Consider the following 20,562-nt stretch of genomic DNA (forward strand, 5'->3'; position numbering starts at 1 on the left):
GGGGATTTAATTTAAATTTCTATCTAAACAAGCTATATAAAGAATCTTCTTTAAAATACCCTTTCTCAAGTACCTGGGTGGCTCAGTGGGTTAAAGCCCTTCAGCTCAGGTCATGATCCCGGCGTCCTGAGATTGAGCCCCGCATCGAGCCCCGGATCGGGCTCTCTGCTCGGCAGGGAGGCTGCTTCCTCCCCTCTCTCTGCCTGTCTCTCTGCCTACTGTGATCTCTCTCTGTCCAATAAATAAATAAAATCTTAAAAAAAAAAAACAAAATAAAATAAAATACCCTTTCTCCTTTCTGAACTTTAGAATAAAAAGCTTTGAATACACTCCACAAAGAAAAAAGGAATTGTAAATATGATAGGAGTGATACTGCCTTCAAAGATAAATCTGCAGGGGCGCCTGGGTGGCTCAGTGGGTTAAGCCGCTGCCTTCCGCTCAGGTCATGATCTCGGGGTCTTGGGATTGAGTCCCGCATCGGGGGTCTCCGCTCAGCGGGGAGCCTGCTTCCCTCTCTTTCTCTCTCTGCCTGCCTCTCTATCTACTTGTGATCTCTCTCTGTCAAATAAATAAATAAAATCTTTAAAAAAAAAAGATAAATCTGCAGGCAATGAGTGATATTCTTTCAAATACTATAATTCATCTTTTTTTAAGTTTTCATGTGAGATTCCAAAAATAATTTATCTTCTGTCATTCCAATTTAAAAGAAGAAAAAAATTTAAATTACCAAGAAACTACTTACATAGACTTTCTACATTTTTCTATAGACAGATGTCTTTGCTCTTTGTTTCAAAAAAGGCAGAAGGAAAAAAAAAGATGGATGCCAAACTCTGTGTATTAACAAACTGTTTGGATGAAGGTATTAGGTATATCAGGTATTTGGGAATCAAATGATCTGGGTTTTAAATTCTGCTCTTCTATTAACTAGATGTGAGACTTGAACAAGATACTTAACTATGCCTCAGTCTCTTTATCTGTAAAAAAGGACAATAACTTTACCTACCTCATAAGAATTATCTGTTAAAATATTTGATCTTTTTGTATATAAAAAGGGCTTAGATCCATGCCTTGTACATTACTTTATTATTATTATTATTATGGTATTATTTTTGTAATTATTTTATGGTATTACTCTATGTAATACAGGGGATGTGAAGGACAATGGGCCCAACTCTCCCATTCTCCTTCCTACCGTCAAAATGGTGAGGAGTATCTCTAATCATTTTAATAGGATTTCCTCAGATAATTTTTTTCAGCAGTCTAATATAACACATGAAAAGAGATTTTTTTTCCAAAGTGAAAAGGCTTTCAATGAACCTGATATCTTTAACTTACAACTTACTCCAGCAATACTTTGCCCGAGTATTGTCTGTCTATTTTAATTCTGAAACAGGCTCATGCTTTGTTATTGTTAATTTAACACAAAAGCTATCCTCTTTGGATATTTACCATCATCTAATGTCGTGTTTGGTCTTGGGCACAATAGTTCTGCAGTGTATAACCTTTATTGTATGGCTAGCATTCTAACCAGGTTGCAATGACATGATATTGGAATGGTTACTGCAAACCCATTTTTATTTTCACAATAGTTCAAACAACCCAAATAAGCACACCAAGAAACATAAGCCCTTAAAAAAGAGTCAGTTAGCATCCATGAAAACATTAGCCATGCTACACTTCACTTTCTATATACTGACCTGTGGATATTATTTTCTGGTTAACGTTACATTATATTTGTTTTAATGTTATAATTTCTAACATTCTATTACTGTTACTTATCTAATGAAATTAATAAAGTACTTAATTATCTGTTAATTTCTCTGAAATATTTATAGTTCTAAATAATAAAATGAATTTTGAGATACATGCAAATATGAGATTGAAGAACAAGTACAAATAATGTGTATTGTAGAAAATTATTAATTACCTTTTTATGATTTGCATTAGTCATCTCTACATGTAATCTCTGTAATTTAGATCAAAAATATACAAATTCTCCTTCATTTAATATTTTAAAATTCCAGCTGCGATCCCTGATGGATTGATTACATATAGATTATATCAGTAATCATATTCAAATTTTTTTGTTGCTCTTTCCAGAGCAATCAATCTAGATTTTACTTTTGTTTAGTCTCTGATCTGTCAAAATACAATACCAAAATGCTGTGATATTTTTAGAGTTAATATGTAGATAGGAAATATTGCAAAAGGATTAATAAGTATGGAAGAGTTTTTGGCTAAATGCAATCAGTTTCCATGCAAACACTAACAATTTCTTTATTGAAGTAAAAATTCTTCATTAGACCTTTGAGTCTAATTCCAATTTGAATGTAATTCTAATTCAATGTATATACATATCTAAACCAGTAAAGATCTGGAACAACTGTTTTATTTTGGAATTAGTTTAATTCTGGCTTTTCAATAACCTGGAAGTTATTAGGTTATTGGGTTTGATGATGTTGACTCTACAATAGGGAAAAACTGATATGGAAATTAACACTATACTTTTTTTTTTTCCCTTTTTATTAATTTTTTCAGCGTAACAGTATTCATTCTTTTTGCACAACACCCAGTGCTCCATGCAAAACGTGCCCTCCCCATCACCCACCACCTGTTCCCCCAACCTCCCACCCCTGACCCTTCAAAACCCTCAGGTTGTTTTTCAGAGTCCATAGTCTCTTATGGTTCGCCTCCCCTCCCCAATGTCCATAGCCCGCTCCCCCTCTCCCAATCCCACCTCCCCCCAGCAACCCCCAGTTTGTTTTGTGAGATTAAGAGTCATTTATGGTTTGTCTCCCTCCCAATCCCATCTTGTTTCATTTAATGAGCGATGAGGGGGAAGAGAAAATCCCAATTCCAACTTCCATTTTAAGAGTGAGTTTAAGAGTGATTTTCAAATAGAAATCAAATGTGTGGCTTTCCACTTCTGTTAATCTGTGCAAACTGCCATAAGAAGATACCACATACTGGGTGATTTAAACAACAGACATTTATTTTCTCAGTTTTGGATGCTAGAAGTTCATGACTGAGGTGCCAGAAAATTTAGCTTCTGGTGAGACCTCTCTTTCTGGTTTATAGACAGCAGTCTTCTGGCTGTGACAGAGGGAGGGAGGGAGATGGGGGTAGAAAGGGAGAGGGAAGAATACGGAGAGAGACAGGGGTAGGGGGAGAGAGAGAGAGGAAGTGTAGGAGAAAGAGAGAGCGGAAGTGAGATAGAGAAAGGAGGAGAGAGGAAGGGAGCAGGGGAGAGGCGGAGGGAGAGAAAGAAAGTGAGTGCAGGTAAAGACCCATCCGGATGACTCAGTGGCTCAGGTCATGAACCAGGGTCCTGAGATCCAGCCCCTGTGGAGCTCCCTGCTCCACCTGGAGTCTGCCTATCCTCTCCCTCTGCTGCTCCTCCTTCTTATGCTCTCTCTATCAAATAAATAAAATAAATCTTTAAAAAAAAAGACATATCAAGACTAGGGCCCTGCCTTATGATCTTGTTTAACCATGGTTACTTTCCTATAAGCCTAGTCTTCGAAAAGTCATATTGGACTTTATGGTTTCAACACAGACATTTGGGAGGAACACAATTCAGTTCATAGCATCACCTAAAATGATAATTGTACTTCTCATAAAATTCCAAGGTTAGGTGAAGTCGTGCCTAGAGCTTCTATGCTACTTTTGAACTTAAGTATGCTATATTTTATGGTCATTTTTATTTATCTTTCAGATCAGCATTTTCATGACCCATTTGTCGAACTATGGGAATGACCGCCTAGGGTTATATACCTTTGTGAACTTGGCCAACTTCGTGCAGAGCTGGACCAACCTGAATTTGCAAACTCTGCCTCCCGTGCAGCTAGCGCACAAGTACTTTGAGCTCTTCCCTGAGCAGAAAGACCCTCTCTGGCAGGTAACACTAAACATTCTCTCCTGCAGGGGAAGGAAGGAAACCAGTGCCTAACTTGTATTAGGAATTCTCTGGAGGCATTAAAACTGACATGTAACCCAAACTTCTTTTTTTTTTTTTTTTTTTCCCTTTTTATTTATTTTTTTTTTTTCAGCGTAACAGTATTCATTCTTTTTGCACAACACCCAGTGCTCCATGCAAAACGTGCCCTCCCCATCACCCACCACCTGTTCCCCCAACCTCCCACCCCTGACCCTTCAAAACCCTCAGGTTGTTTTTCAGAGTCCATAGTCTCTTATGGTTCGCCTCCCCTCCCCAATGTCCATAGCCCGCTCCCCCTCTCCCAATCCCACCTCCCCCCAGCAACCCCCAGTTTGTTTTGTGAGATTAAGAGTCATTTATGGTTTGTCTCCCTCCCAATCCCATCTTGTTTCATTTATTCTTCTCCTATCCCCCTACCCCCCAAACTTCTTTTTTATTCCATAGTTCCATCCTCTTCAATAACATTTTTTTGTTTTATGGATTAAGTATATTTTTTTGCTTTTCTGGGGTTTTGTTCATTGGTTTGGTTGGTTTAGAATTTTTGCTTTGAGGATGCTATTTTATTGTCAGTGTCTTCTCAGTGTTAATGATTTTGACTCTCATTTAGTGTGAGCACTAACTGACCGTAAAATGGTTAGGCACTGAGTATCTAGGGACATCGAAACCAACAGCAGTCATAATCTCAGACCCTACAAGTAAATCCTGATACATATGTATAAACACAGATAGTATAAATAAAAAGAGAAAAGAAGTTTTTACCACATGCTTATACAGATTCGGTCTTTAATATGTCTCTCTATTTCTTTTAAATTTAATTCATCTTTCACTAGGACCAGATCTACCGGTAAAAGAAAAATTGTCAGTTTTAGGATTGCTTTTACAGATAATTCAACTTCACATGGGAGCCACTCAGCCTCTGTGTATAAAAATGTAAACTATGTGCTTCTTCACAGTTATCTAGGAAAATGTTACCTCCCACTTTCTTGGTTCTTTATGCATTACATTACATTGACCCGCACAATCAATAAGCCGGCTGCAGAGAGCAGATCACATAGTGCCCTGCTAAGCAGCTGATAGAGGAGTAGCATCATCATTACTGAGAAATCACTGTGAAACAGACTGTTTACCATCCTCTCTCTTTCTCCACAAGACTATGTGTTTCTCTTTATCCCATAATTCATGTTACATACATAGACTCTGTGTCTATACAGTCAGGAATTCATCCAACACATGTTTACTGAGCATCTACTATGTGGGAGGCAAGGCTAGTTGCTCTAGAGAACACAAGGAATAAAACACAGTGTTTTCTCTCAAAGTCGGTGAAGAGTTTCCTGGTTATTCTGATTCACTAGTATATATGTCAGAATGTGCTTTAAAACTGGCTGCTAAAGTAAGTCATACTTATTCTGATGATTTATTCAGGAACTCTTCACCATTTGTGTTTATATTGAACTACACATTCTAATTTTTTCACACTTCTAATAAGTTGTTTGCCCATCTATATGTCTGGTATATAAGTTAGACAGATAAATAGATAAAGACATAATTATTATGCCATATATAGTCATACCAGGTAGCTGCTGGATTTCATAAAGGCAAAGCATAAATAGCATTATTCAAAAGTGCTCACACACTTATAAAATTGATAAATTACTGATAGTAAATCAGTTCTTTCTCACACATGTTTATTTATGAGATATCTATAATTCATGGTATGGCAACAATAAAAAGTAGCCAACTTAACAAAGCTGGCAAACAGCTAACATATTAAAAAAAAATGAGTCAATAGCTCCAAGCCTTAATCTTTTTTCTTTAGAGGCATATTTTTTTTAGATGAAGGATTTGTATCTCTTACTATTGTGTGAGTTTTTTAAATTAATAATTGTATTTATTGATAATGGTTCAATATCAGTGATACCATTACTTTTGGTAAGGAATAAATATAATCAAAGATATGCCAGCTCTGGGGCGCCTGAGCCCCTCAGTCAGTTAAGCACCCAACTCTTGATTTCAGCTCAGGTCATGATCTCAGGGTTGTGAGACTGAGTCCCATGTCAGGCTCTGCACTGGGCGTGGATCCTACTTAAGATTCTCTCTCCTCCTTCCTTTGGCCTTCCTTTCTTGTCTCCCTCTTTAAAAAAAAAAAAAAAGATGCATTAGCTCCAATATGATTGGTCAGTTTGATGATTCTAAATACTGATTGAATTTTTGTTGAATTTGAAATACTGTGTTAGTTGATTGGGGGTGTGAATGAAAATTGCAAACAGAAAACAGAACTATTTCTTAGAAAACTATATCATCAATTGAAGACATAAGAACATGAATATATACAAAATATTTGTAAGTACAGAACAATTAATTTTGAATAGCTTCAGAAAGGTAAATTCCTAGATTGTTCTTTTTTTAGGATTTATTTATTTATTAGAAAGAAGGAGAGAGAGAGAGTGAAAGAGAGAGAGAGAGAGAATATAAGAGGGGAGAAGGTCAGAGGGAGAAGCAGAGTCTCAGTAGAGCTGGGAGCCCGATTCAGTACTCGACCCCATAACTCCGGGATCATGACCTGAGCTAAAGGCAGTGGCTTAACCAACTGAGCCACCCAGGCGCTCTCCTAGATTGTTCTTAACAAATGATAGAATTAATCAGAAAATGCTTCAGAGAGTTCACAAATTTTTGTTATTGCTGTTGTCATTTATATGTTTAGCAATTTTAATATATATTATCAAAACAGCTTCTTATAAATGTACTTAAGTAACATTGAAGAGTTAATATTTACTAAAAATCCCATTTTATCAAGTGAAGTGTATGGTTTCTTTTGACTGAAAAATAAAGTTGCAAGCATTTCTTATTAACTGAAGTGTCATATATTCTAAAATATGTTTAAAAAAGAAAACAAGAAATGGAAAGCAGAAGAGCAGTTAAGTTCAAGAGGGAATTATTCAGGTATGTGAGATTTTGAGAACAGTTGACTTATTGAAGCAAATCTGATAAATTCGCCAGTGATAAACCACGTCCAGGAGACTGCCAATGGTTAAGTAGAGATAAAGTGCATAATACTGTCAGAATCCCTTTCCCTGGCGGTTATCTCTTCTTTCCATATTCATATTTATAATGATAAACAGAGCAGCTGTAAGCATGATCATCATGTTCTTTAAACAATATGAATTTAATTTTACAAAAAAAATATGAGCCCAACTAGCACTAATTGAATGTTTTGTAGCCCACTCATCCCAGGCCTACAAGGTTAGGATAGATTAGTATTATATGTCTGTCATTGTTATATATTCTCAAAATTCAGGTATTTCTTGTATTTCTAAACATGCCTTCTTATTAAGTGTATTTCACTTTTTAAAAATAAGTCAACTGTTATTTTTCTCTAGATTTTTAATTTATACTTTTTATTACTATAAATAAAAATACAACATGAATAATGATGATCTTCACATGTGTTTAGTTTCCTTTGGTTCTTTATGGAAATTTTCATTAGCACCAACTACCATATATGTGAAGCTGCTTTGTCACCTAATTAAAAAGTGCAATATGAGTATCTATCAATGGACAGCATGGTAAGAACAACCCAGAATGTGTCTGTGATCCCTTCACTGGAAGCAGATTCTTTCAAAGCTGCTAAATGTGAAAATATATGCCGAGGACACACATGGAACTCTATCCCTCGAGTTTATCCTCCTCAGTGTAGTCCTGAGTGTGTAAGATTCTTAAAAGAATTCTCACGGATTCCTGTTAATCCATACCTCTTTTGTTTTAGGACAATAATTACGATGAAGCATAAAAGAATAGGATTTCCTTTTTTCTTTTCTTTTTCTTTTTCATTGTCTTTTTCTTTTTTTTTTTTTAAACTCTCATTATAGAAACCAAAACCACAACATGGAGGCATTTAGAAGGTCAGATTCTTGCACATTCCCTAATCGATGCTTTTAAGCTCTCAAGCTGTCAGGTTAGCTCAGCCTCAATCTTCCCTCAGTCACACCAGACTCCCACTATCAACAAACATGCCAAGCGTGATGTAGATTCCTGCTTGCCCGTGTGATCAAGGGAATGCTCAAAGAGCTGCAGTGTCTCTCTCTCCATGCCAGTATCCCCAGGATTAAAGGAGTAGGAGAGAAAATCACAGGGTGCTAGCCTTAGGAGGTTAGCACCTTTGTAGTTGACTCTAGCTGTGAAATCATCCAAGTCCGGCTTAGAAATGATGAGATTTGAACATCTGTGACATAAACAAATCGCAAGGTCTAGCGACATACACACTGTAGATTCTATTATTATATGCCTATTGAAGGAAAAAATGGCTTCTGACACAGAGAATTATAGATTGTAAGAGCAGGAGAAGAAGTTAGGGACATCTAGCTCAACCTATTCATTTTAGAGAAGACGCAAGTGACACCCAGTGAGGTGAAATATCTTGTTCTAAGGCACTTGGACGACTAGGGACAAGTCAGGAGTAAAGCTCAGTTCTTCTTATTCCTACTCCAGCATAGTTCCAACCACACCAAGATGGTAGCTTCACATTTAGAAAAATAAATCTACTTCTATCATCGGCTCTCTCTGTCGCAGGAGATTTTAGGCATACCTGGTTACTGGAGAAGAATCTGGTGGTGTATTCAGTGTGAAGTGATTTGACCTATACTTTTGAAGTACCTGCAAAATAGAAAGGTCTTTGCTTTCACAGAACTTACAAACCATAATAGCTCCTGGCTGTGTGAACAAAATGACATTATGAATTCGTTTTCATATTTATTCCTCTCCTTTCCACTCTCTACCTTATTTATGACTCTATCATTGCACTTACCATATGGTCTTGTAGACATGTAGACATTTATGCCTATCATACACCAGCTCATGCAAACCTTAAGGAGTGAGACTATGTTTATATCTGTTTGTAACCCAGAACCTAGCATGGTACCTTAGCTGCCATCATTAAAATCTCATGAATGAATAAGCAAAACAGAGGTGTGTACATGTGCACAGAGAACAGTCAAAACGGCACACTTGTTTCTTGGAGAAAGTAGGGATCCAATGGGAATTAGTCTTGAAAAGCACATATAAGGCTGCTGGGAAACCTTTGAAAGCTACCAGAGTCATCTGGATTTGATAGGCAACAGGGAGTTACTATGTGTAGATTCTGAAGATGAGATTAAAGTACTTAAAAAAAAAAAAAAAACGGTTGACCAATAAATATTATACCAGGGGCACCTGGGTGTCTCAGTGGCTTATAGCCTCTGCCTTCAGCTCAGGTCATGATCCCAGGGTCCTGGGATTGAGCCCCGATCACATCGGGCTCTCTGCTCAGCAGGGAGCCTGCTTCCTCCTCTCTCTCCGCCTGACTCTCTGCCTGCTTGCAATCTCTGTCTGTCAAATAAATAAATAAAATCTTAAAAAAAAAAAAAAAAAGATTATACCAGAAGCTTTTTTGCAGGACAGGTAAGAACAGGGAGGGACTGAAGTTAGGACAATAATCCAGCCATGAAAGAGGGAAACCCTGAGTAGCTTCATGGTTAGGAAAAAAGTGAGATCTTCAAAGAAGTATGGTGGAAATTGTTTGTGCATGAGACACTGAGATGAAAGGAAAACTGACCTGCAAGTCATCACCCACAGCCGGAAAAATAAGAGTTCTATATAATTTCATATTTTTCATTTCCATTTATTCATCTTTTAGCCCTTCCAGTGAAATAGCCAGAATAGTTTCTCATCACTTCATAGATGGTGCAATAGAGGCCTAAACATCATTATCATCTTACATATTTTTTCCTAATTATAGTTTGAATTTGTGTGTTTGTTACATTTATCTTCCTAATTCAGACTAGTGTTTAAACCTTATAGGAATGCTTCCCAAATATGTAGGTAATTCCTCATGATTTTATTTTTTTTAAGATTTTTAAAAAATTCATTGAGATAGAGCATGAACGTGGGGGTTGGAGAAGAGGGAGAGGGAGAAGCAGACTCCCCCTGAGGAGGGAGTCCGATGAGGACACGCAGGGCTCGATTCCAGGACGCTGGGATCATGACCTGAGTCTAAGGCAGATGCTTAACTGACTAAGCCACCCGGGTGTCCCTAATTTTTTAATTTACACTGAAGCACTTCCCCATTTGGTTATACAAGGCTGTCAGACATTCTGACATCCAGAAATGGTGACATAAGTCATGGATTTTTTCCTTTTCCTGTTAATTTGTTGCAAGTATGATCTTGTCAAGTTTCAAATTCCCCACACAAGTAACTTTCATATAACTTTAGTAATAGGAAAACTACTTCCAGATAGTGCCATAAAATAAATAAAATAAAATAAAATAAAATAAAATAAGAGGTTATATATACTTCCATCCTTTCTGAATAAAAATCATCAAAAAACATGGATTTTGCAGAACTAATCCAAATATCACAACAACAACAAAAAAAAAAACCTGAATTGTGTGTGTGTGTGTGTGTGTGTGTGTGTGTGTGTGTGTTTCCTGCAGATATGTCTGGTAACTTAAATGTTGTACTGTGAGTGATTACACTCTATTAGACCAACTTATTAATGAGAATTTTAAAATACAGTTTTCCTTAACTGAGATGGCAATCTAGATTCTCTGACAGGATATTCATAAACCATAAATAATAATATAAGGTACTGCTGCAGGAATGTGCAGTCATCTGTTTGAATGTACTCAGAGCTTCTGAGTAAACCTGTCATCTCCTGGGGTCAATTTTACTATGAGAATATTTCATGGGAAAATGTCAACAGTATCAATTTATTTAAATCAGCATGGGTATAATATGGTGACAAGTGCATAGACGCTTAGGGTAAATCAGAAGGTCCTTGTGCTTAAAGCTGCTTTCGTGGAGCTGTTACCCCAGACCCACACAGAACCACAGGCCCTTTTCGGCCCACTCCCACCCTCAGAAGTGGGGCATGTATGCTTCTCTGTATTGAGATCACTTTAGGAGGGAAGTTTGAGAAATGAATCAGACCATTAAGTGCTGCAGGAGCTCTGTGGAGAGAACATTCATTACAAATCAGTGCACTTAGTAAAGGCTTTTCTGAGGAGTGGACGGACTAGCTGGGTTTTATACACCAATACAGGGTGGACTCAAGCTTTGGGAAGATCATGTGTGTCTCAGAGTTTCTCCAAAAGGAATTGCTATTAGAAACACTGAGAATAAACACCCACAGCCTCTTAAAATTCCTCATCAGTGTGTGTGGGTTGTATTAGGCTTAAATGACATTGAGAGACAAAAAATTGAAAGTCACCCACCTGTGTAAAACAGATTGGAAAAGGAATTTGTTTTTTTTTTTTCCATTTTATTTATTTTTTCAGTGTAACAGTATTCATTCTTTTTGCACAACACCCAGTGCTCCATGCAAAATGTGCCCTCCCCATTACCCACCACCTGTTCCCCCAACCTCCCACCCCTGACCCTTCAAAACCCTCAGGTTGTTTTTCAGAGTACATAGGATTGGGAGGGAGACAAACCATAAATGACTCTTAATCTCACAAAACAAACTGGGGGTTGCTGGGGGGAGGTGGGATTGGGAGAGGGGGAGCGGGCTATGGACATTGGGGAGGGGAGGTGAACCATAGGAATTTGTTTTAAAGACATGTACATGGCAAAACTCAGTAAACAGAACTTTGGAAACAACACAACCAGATAGGGAGGAAGAAGTACAAAGTTCAAAGAAAAACACATACAATTTCATAGCATTCTCGTTTAAACAGTGAAGTCTGAACAGCAGAAGGCAAGCAGGGAGGAAATGAAGAGGAAACCAGTGACCTCCGAAACGTTCATAATTAACAAAATAATCCTACCATGAGCACTGGGCGTTTTTAAGGTTTCAGCTATTAAAGTCTCGATATTTCCCAGTTATCTGCAATAGGCACATGACTTGAGAGGGAATAATCAATCTAACTGATAATTCCACGGTGTTCTTGTCAGTGAAGGATGTGGAGAAGCAATGAGCAAAGCAGATTTTTAGTAGAGAAAAGGCAACATATGTTGGAATAACTAGATCTAATGAGAACAAAAGTTACTTTCATGTATTCTATAAAAATATGAACTTCAGGGCAAGGTAAGTCATGTGACTTTTTTCTATTTTATCTTTTTTTTTTCATTTTATTTTATTTTATGTCTTTTCAGTGTTCCAAAGGTAGTGTGATTTTTTTTAAATATGTATTTTTAGCTTGACTATGAATTTGAAAATTTTACTTAATTGGAGAGGAAAAATCTGGATTTTCATCAGAATTTACTCCCCTTTCTAAGTCTGGTCCATCACCTCAGGGAATTTTCTCTCCACCTTTCTTATGCCTGCTTAAAAGTAAATCAGCCTCACCTCATCATGTATTCCATGTACAAAACCACCTGCATCCCCTTTACCTGTGTGAGAGCTGAGTTACATGCATTTTTACTAGACTGGTACTATAATCATGAGCTGCTTAAAGCAATTTTAACTGAAGTTTTTTAAAGTTTCAATATATCTATAGTGCTAGATACTTAAAAACAGTAAATTACTGTTTACAGCAGTTTCAGATATTCAGGGACAATCAGATTAGACAATGAAAAGGAAAATAATTGCTTTGTAATTTTCTGATTTTTGAAATTAAAATAATAACAATGGAACAAAGTATGAAAGTGCAAGCAAATGCTTTTTTCTTGGGAAGACGCTTTGACCTTCATAATCACTGCCAGACACTCTCTGGCCCTCTCTCTCTCTCTCTCTCTCACACACACACACACACACACACGTGCATGCATACACGTGCACACACATGATATTTAGCTGCAGAGACAACCCAGGCTTTGGATTCCAAATTTGAAACTAACTTGCTGTGTGACCTTCAGCAAGACCTAAATAAAACACCTTGCATCTCATCCTCCTCAGGTGTAAAGAAGGGATAATGATATCTGTCTTGCCAGGTTGCTTTGAGGATTAGAAATCATCTATGACAAGCAGTGTCTGGAATAGAGAAGGTGATCAATAAAGGTCAGATATTATGTTAGCTGTTATTTAAATACTCAGACAATATAAGAAAAGTCAGAGTAGGAAAAAAATCTAAAAAAATATTTTCAAAGTATAGAACAGGAAATGCAAACATCCTGTTTAAATAAAGTCATGATGAAGAGACACAAGGGGAAACATGCAGGAAAAGAGATGAAAGAAGAAATACTGGGCATCTGGAAAGTCTTAAAATAGCACAATAGAGAAGGAATGTAATTACAAAAACAGGCAATCTGCTGGATTAAGGTATACACATGCCACCAACTGTAAAACACATACAGGAAAAACCGAAGTAGCGTAAGTTGAATTGTTGGCAATAAAAGCATTTGGAGCAGCAAGTGTTGTAACAGCATCCAGGTAATTTTATTTGAGAGTTTACTTCTATCAGTATAATTTCTTTGGAGAGCACAACTAGAAATAACTAGTTTCTTTATCTACCAGAACAGGGCCTGTTTATCCATGTTCTGTATGTTAAAGAAAACTCTTTTCAAGTCTTATATTGCATTTGCCTATTTCTGTGAATGTTTTATTTCACGGGTTTTGCGTGCAGAAGTTTGAATGGCGAAGACGTATGTACTGCAATAAAGAAAATAAGTGGCCTAGTTGAGCATAGAGAACCAGAAAGATCTCACAAAAGACACTTTGAGCAGCGGCACTGAATAATTGATCAGTTTGCTCATCTACTTTTGCAAAGCATAAAGAAACCATTTGAGCAAATGAATTGAGCACCTAATCTGAGATTGGCTCTTAACTGGGATATGTGTGGGGAAACTTGATAAGTGTAGGTCATGGAAACTGCCTTTCTATTGTTTAATACATAAAATACAGTTGAAACATAAAGTTCTTTACAAATGAAGCAGTTAAATAATATGAGGCAAATAATGTTTAAGATATAAAGTGATGACTTAAGGAAATAGCAAAAACTAGCTCCTGGGGCCACCATAAAAAACATCAGTGGAGACTGCAAACATTTTATTTTTGTGGGAGTTTTGAAAATAAAATGTCTACACAGTTCACATTATGTTAATTTTCAAACATATATCAAAATCTGTTTATGCCTATTACTAAAAGTTTACTGCACCTGTTTCAAGTCAGTTTTTCAGTCATTCAGCCCATATTTATCAAACACCTCTCATAGACTGGATTAGACAAACAGGGGTCTTCTCTTCAGAGAACTTACATTCTAGTTGAGATAGAATTATTATAAGTATAAATGTATTATATTATATACGATATATAACATAAAATTGCTATAAATACATACCTGAATAGAATCATTTCACGTACTGAAATACCACGAAGAAAACATATCCAGAAGCTATCACAGAAAGACAGGAGTGCGAGGAAGCGCTTTGGTTCTGGTCAGCAGGGAAGGCCTCTTGCATGGGGTGATATTTCAGCAGAGACCTGAGTGATGACAAGTGCTAAAACAATAAATTGGATGAGTTGCAGGAGCCAGACAGCAAACATATTCAAAAATAAATTGAGTTGGGATTATATAGGGGTCTTTGGGTCTGGTAGGGCAATCTATATTCCCAAGTTTGTCTGAAGAAACATCAAGCTGTTTCCCTATCAAATAGTCATATGCCCCAGAAATCCAGTCACCAAACTGAATTTGTCCTGAAAAGGGGCGGCCACCTTAGGTTCTAAAGTTCTGACAGTAGACCAGGAAGCCTGCTCTCAGGAAGGATAGCTATCATACACCAGTTCATCAGCAATGGTAACTTCTTCCTTTCGCTTCAACTGACTAATAATCTGAACAAAGAAAAAGAAAAAAAAAAGGCTAACATGGGATCACATAATAATCACTTTCTTTTATAGAGAAAAATTAAATCAATTAAAATATATTAACTACTTTAATACTCTCCATAACCATATGAGGTAGATACCATCAATCATTATTTTCTAGGTAAGGAAACTGAGGCCCAGAGAATTTCAGAAAATTCCATAAGACACAGGTAGTCTCCTTCCTGAGCTCACACCGTAACAACTGGGCTGTGCTACCCCTCTAAAGTAGATAGGGAAACTTTATGGGACATAATTGGTTACACTAGAATAATTGGTGAAATTTTGATTCAATTGGTAAGTGAAATAAGAATTTCAATTTATCATTCCACAGAAAGATAAATTGTTCAAATGAACTTTGAAGAATCAGGTGCAGACATGAGTATATCTATAAAAGTGAATACAGTATAACTGAAACATTTGGTTGGTTTTGGCAATTTTCTTTGTCTTTTTAATTGAAGTATAGTTGACACAATGTTACATTAATTTCAGGTATACAACATAGTGAGTCCACAAGTCTATACATTATGCTGAGCTCACCATCAGGGTAGCTACCGTCATACTCTGTTACAATACCATTGACTATATTTCTTATGCTGACTCTTTTATTCCTGTGACTTAGTCATTCCATCCCTGCAAGACTTTACTTCCTACTCCCCTTCACACATTTTTCCCACTATGCCAACACGCTCTCCCCTCTGGCAATCATCCATTGGTTCTCTGTATTTATAGGTCTGTTTCTGCTTTTTTGTTTGTTTGTTCATTTTATTTTTTAGATTCCACATATAAGCAAAATCATGCAATACTTGTCTCTCTCACTTCACTTAGCACAATACCCTCTTGGTCTATTCATGTTGTCACAAATGTCAAGATCTCATTCTTTCTTATGGTTGAGTAGTAGTCCATTGTTTGTATATGCCACATATTCTCTACCTACTCCTCTATCGAGGGACACTTAGGTTGCTTCCATATCCTGGCTATTGTAAACAAGGCTGCAATAAACATAGAAGTGCATATATCTTTTCAAATCAGTGTTTTTGTTTTCTTTGGGTAAATACCCAGTGGTGAAGTTATTGGATCGCACAGTATTTCTGTTCTTACTTTTTTGAGGACCCTCTATACTGTTTTCCACAGTGGCTGAACCAATTTACCTTCCTGCCAACAGTGTCTAAGCGTTCTTTTCCTCCATACCCTCACCCGCACTTGTTATTTCTTGTCTTTGATTCTTGCCATTCTGACAGATGTAAGGTGATATCTCATTGCGGCTTGATTTACATTTCCCTGATGATGAGTAATCTTGAGCACTTTTTCATGTGTCTGTTGGCCACCTGTATATCTTCTTTGGAAAAAAGTCTGTTCAGACCCTCTGCCCATTTTTTTTTTTTTAATATTTTATTTATTTAACAGAGAGAAATCACAACTAGGCAGAGAGGCAGGCAGAGAGAGAGAAGGAAGCAGGCTCCCTGTGGAGCAGAGAGCCCGACGTGGGGCTCGATCCCAGGACCCTGAGATCATGACCTGAGCCGAAGGCAGTGGCTTAATCCACTGAGCCACCCAGGCGCCCCCCTCTGCCCATTTTTTAAACAGATTTTTTTTTCTGGTGTGGAGTTGTATAAGTTCCTTACCTATTTTGAATATAAATTCATAACCATATATTTCATTTGCATATATCTTCTCCCATTCAGTAGATTGCCTTTTCATTTTGTTGATGGTCTCCTTTGTTGTGCAGAAGTTTTTTTATTTTGGTGTAGTCCTACTGACTTATTTTTGCTTTTGTTTCCCTTGCCTGAGAGGACATATCTGGAAAAGTTTTGCTAAGGCCAAAGAGATTATCATCTCTTTTCTTCTAAGAATTTTGTGGTTTCAGGGCTCACATTAAGTGTCTTAATCTATATTGTTAGTTTTTGTGTATGGTATTAGGAACTGTTATTTCCGAACAGTGCTACTCAAAGTGTGGTCCATGGATGGGCTTGAATTGTTTATTGTTGATTTGCCATGAGATAGGAAGCTTGTGCCAACATGTAAACCAACTAAATCACTGAGCACCCTGGCTACTTCAGCTGGAATTTTTTTTTCTTATAGCAGGATATTCTTATTGAAGTAAGCAGTTCAGTAATTCACATTCTGACACAAGTTCCTTACCTCCTCACAGACGAGTGTTTTGAAACAGTGAGTTAGAGTACAGGCAATGTTGCATAAAGATGACATTCCAAACAGTAAATTGACTAAATAAAATAGTTGTATTTTGAATGAGAAATAGATAACTATTTCTCATATTCATGAGAAATGAATAGATGAATATTCATCTATTTCTCATTCATACAACTGTCTAAAAATGGGCAGGCCATTTAGGAGTGTTAGACAGCTCTCTTCTACATGGTCACCCAGGGCCCGAGGTTGGTAGCTGTTAAACGTCTCTGAGTCCAAGACACATGCTGTAATTGTAGCCATTTTACAGCCAGCAGGCAGTAGGAAAGGGGAAATCCAGGGAGAGTGTCTTTATCCTTGAGATACTTAACATTATTTTGGCTTTCTTTCCTTTGGACTGAAATGATTCATAAGAAGATAGTTTGATTCGAAAGAGACAGTGAAATATAGTCTCTAGCTGGAAACTTACAGACTATGCAAAATAGAGAATGTTCTATAACTGAAGGAAGAGAAGGAGACTAGATAGTTCACCCTTCTCTGCCATAGTGAAAATTATGGCTAGAGAGTTAAACTGAAGCTAGACTATTGAGTATTTGAGATTGAATACTAAATCAAATGATTGCAGAAAATAAAAACACTGGTAAAAATAAATAAAATTTCAATTATTATGCAAAATAAATGAAAGATGTGAAGTTTATTGCTTGTAATTAACTCATTTCATCACAGTTTCTACAGATGAATTCACAGGAAAACCCAAGATGTATAGCCTAACTTTTTCCAAAGCAAATTCTCACATAAAACAATTGTTTTATATATTATTGGTCTTTTTATATTGCACTCCACTCTTGTTCCAATGGAAGCTGGGGATGGAAAATGCATTAGGATCAAATCTGAGATAAGAAATTTAGTTCCAAGTGATTTATTGAGGAGATTCTCTCAAGAAAAACCTTAAGGGAAAAAGCAAAACAGGAAAGAAAAGAGGAAACAGCTTATGTGAGTAGAGAAGGCAGATCCATACTCTGAATATGTGGGCTGGAGTAAGGATAAATCACAGTCCTTTTCAAAATGGAAATGTCCAATATAATCAATTTTCTACAAAGTGATAGGATAGTACTATTTTGGGGATTTAGAACTGGTCTCTGTTACTGACAAGTCAGCTATTCAACAGTGGCTATAACTAGAGAAGACTTAGGAGAAGGAGGCCCATGAATGGCTTCCATCTTGCTATCGGGGCTACTGTATTACTCTGCAATGGGTTGGCCAAGGACAGAGGTTAGGCGACATGTGGGAATATTGAGAACTGGCTGAGTCATTCTGTCCTCTTGGTTGTTTAGCACTTCCACATTGAATACCCTCTGGTGTACATTAATGTGTGGTACAAGTTCATCACACTTTTTGATGACTATCATGGGTCCATCCATATGCCTTTTTCCTAAAACTTATTAACCCTAATATTCCCATGATGTTCCTTTAAGACCCTTGGCTAAGACTTCACCACTGCCTATTCACCTGTTACATTTTTACATTGCCCTATTATCATCCACAAAAAAGTAATGACCAGGAATGCTGCCCAGAACTCTTTTAATTGGAAGCTTTCCCTCACCCACTGGTTTTGAGGAGCCTCTCTGAATGGGTCTGTAGTGCAACAGCAGTCCACCTTAGACCTCTGTCAACATATGATACCAACCTAACCACAAACCAAGCCTGAATTTCTTCCTCTTCATCAACAGATTATAGGGAGCCTTCCATGAAACTCTAGGAATGAGCTGATGTAGAGACATTGGTGGAACAGTGATAGGTGACATAAGGGTGTGGGCCACTCATTTATAAGCTTACTTGTAGCCTTTGTATCAGCTTGAGATCAATTCTAGACATACCACTCCCATCTTACAATGAACTGCTACTGGGTACAACCCAATACTCGGCTTCTAGTGGCTGCTTACAGTCACAAAATCACTTTGAAAATTCATGACAAACACTATCTCTTCTAGGGTCCTGTAGCATAACAGGAGTCGATGCCCGTTTGAATGACCAGCTGCAGGTGGCACACCCTCTTGCAGAACCTTGGGTGTGTATTTTGTGATTCTCCTCTAGGGCTTGACCAAAACTCTATTTGGCATCCTTTTATACCATAGATGCCAGAGTACCATAGGTCTGCCCAGATATATGAGCCAAGTGGGAGGGCTGCTTGTACCTCAGTCTTATCTCTTGCAGGACGCTTTCTTGTTCTGGGTTTCACCCAAAACTAGCAATTTTCTGCACCATTCTGTCAATGACTCTGAGCAGTATTCCCTAGTGCAATAAAATGCTGCTTCCTAAACCCGAAGAGGCCTATCAAGCCCTGGACTTCTTTCTTAGTAATAGGAGTCACAAAGAACAAAAACAGACCCTTTACTTTGATTGGGATGTCTGGGTGTGCTCCAAACCACTGGACCTTGAAAAATCGCCAAAGGTGAAAGACTCCTGAAACTTTGCTGGCTTTTCTTCCACCCTCTGGAATGCATGTGTCTTTCCAAGGCAGATAGAATACTTGGCATTTGTTACCTTTTGGGTACAATTAACATCATATCATTAGTATAGTAGACAAATATTAAGTTCTGTGGAATGTCAAGATGATCTAGGCCCTTTCAGTCTATATAATGACCCTGAGAAGAAGCAGTTTTGAATATTTTTTTTAAGATTTTATTTATTTGACAGACAGAGATCACAAGTAGGCAGAGTGGCAGGCAGAGAGGGAGGAGGAAGTAGGCTCCCCGCTGAGCAAAGAGCCCGATGCAGGACTCAATCGCAGGACTCTGGGTTCGTGACCTAAGCTGAAGCCAGAGGCTTTAACCCACTGAGCCACCCAGAGGCACCTTGAATATTATTTTTGAGAAAATATTAAAATATTATTTTGAGAAAAATATATCTAAATAATACTTTTCTCTTCCTTCAGTGCTTTTTGTCATCTTAAAAAAAAAACAAAACGCTTCAAAGCAAGAAGGGAGGAGACTAAACAAATTAAGTAACGAGAATTCAAATGAACTAGGGGGTTTAATTTGGCATTCTTTAATTGAAATTTAGAAGTTCAACCGTGGTAAGCATTTCTTGATGGATCTCCTATTTTTAATTAGATAAATTTGTATTCTGTGCTGAATGTAATTTTGAGAAGTCTATGATTTTGCAGCACTTGTATTTGGAAAAATGGTCCAAAGTGTCATAATTAAAGGCAACTTATCTAACAAGTCCAAAGTGTCATAATTAAAGGCAACTTATCTAACAAGTTTATCTAAACAAATATTCATCAAAGAAAGATACTCTAAATGGAAAATAACTGAAATATTTGATCTCTAATATTTAGGCATTTTAACATGGAAAAAAGTTAGAATTGTAAATAACAGAAACACATTTCCTTTAACAGAATTTACTCTTGCTTACTTCCACTCTATAAAGAAAATATTTCCCCAGTTAAGAATGTAGTTGTCTATAGAGAAGAGTCCAAAGAAAGTATCAACATTTTCAAATTTATTAATAATCATGAATGGAACTTTGAAAAGGATTGCAGGCAATTTTATGGAAAAGTAAGTCATGGTAGGATCATGCTGAGAACAATCATTCTTTTCTTTAAAGTATTTATTTATTTATTGGAGGGAGAGATAGGAAGAGATAGAACACAAGCAGGGAGAGTAGGAGAGGGAGAAGCAGGACTATTGCTGGGCAGGGAGCCTG

The 20,562-nt window shown here is 37.2% G+C and overlaps 1 protein-coding gene across 1 annotated transcript in view; it reads left to right on the top strand.

The window, feature by feature from the left end:
• Window positions 1-20,562, top strand: part of LOC123937021 (bifunctional heparan sulfate N-deacetylase/N-sulfotransferase 4) — a 293,098-nt gene that overhangs the window by 249,355 nt on the left and 23,181 nt on the right. Inside the window, exon 7 of the mRNA XM_045997495.1 lies at window positions 3,716-3,898. Within this exon, the coding sequence (XP_045853451.1) occupies window positions 3,716-3,898 (183 nt within the window). The remainder of the gene's footprint in view (window positions 1-3,715; window positions 3,899-20,562) is intronic.

The sequence above is a fragment of the Meles meles genome, chromosome 2 (genome assembly GCF_922984935.1).
Source record: "Meles meles chromosome 2, mMelMel3.1 paternal haplotype, whole genome shotgun sequence".
Lineage (NCBI taxonomy): Eukaryota > Metazoa > Chordata > Mammalia > Carnivora > Mustelidae > Meles > Meles meles.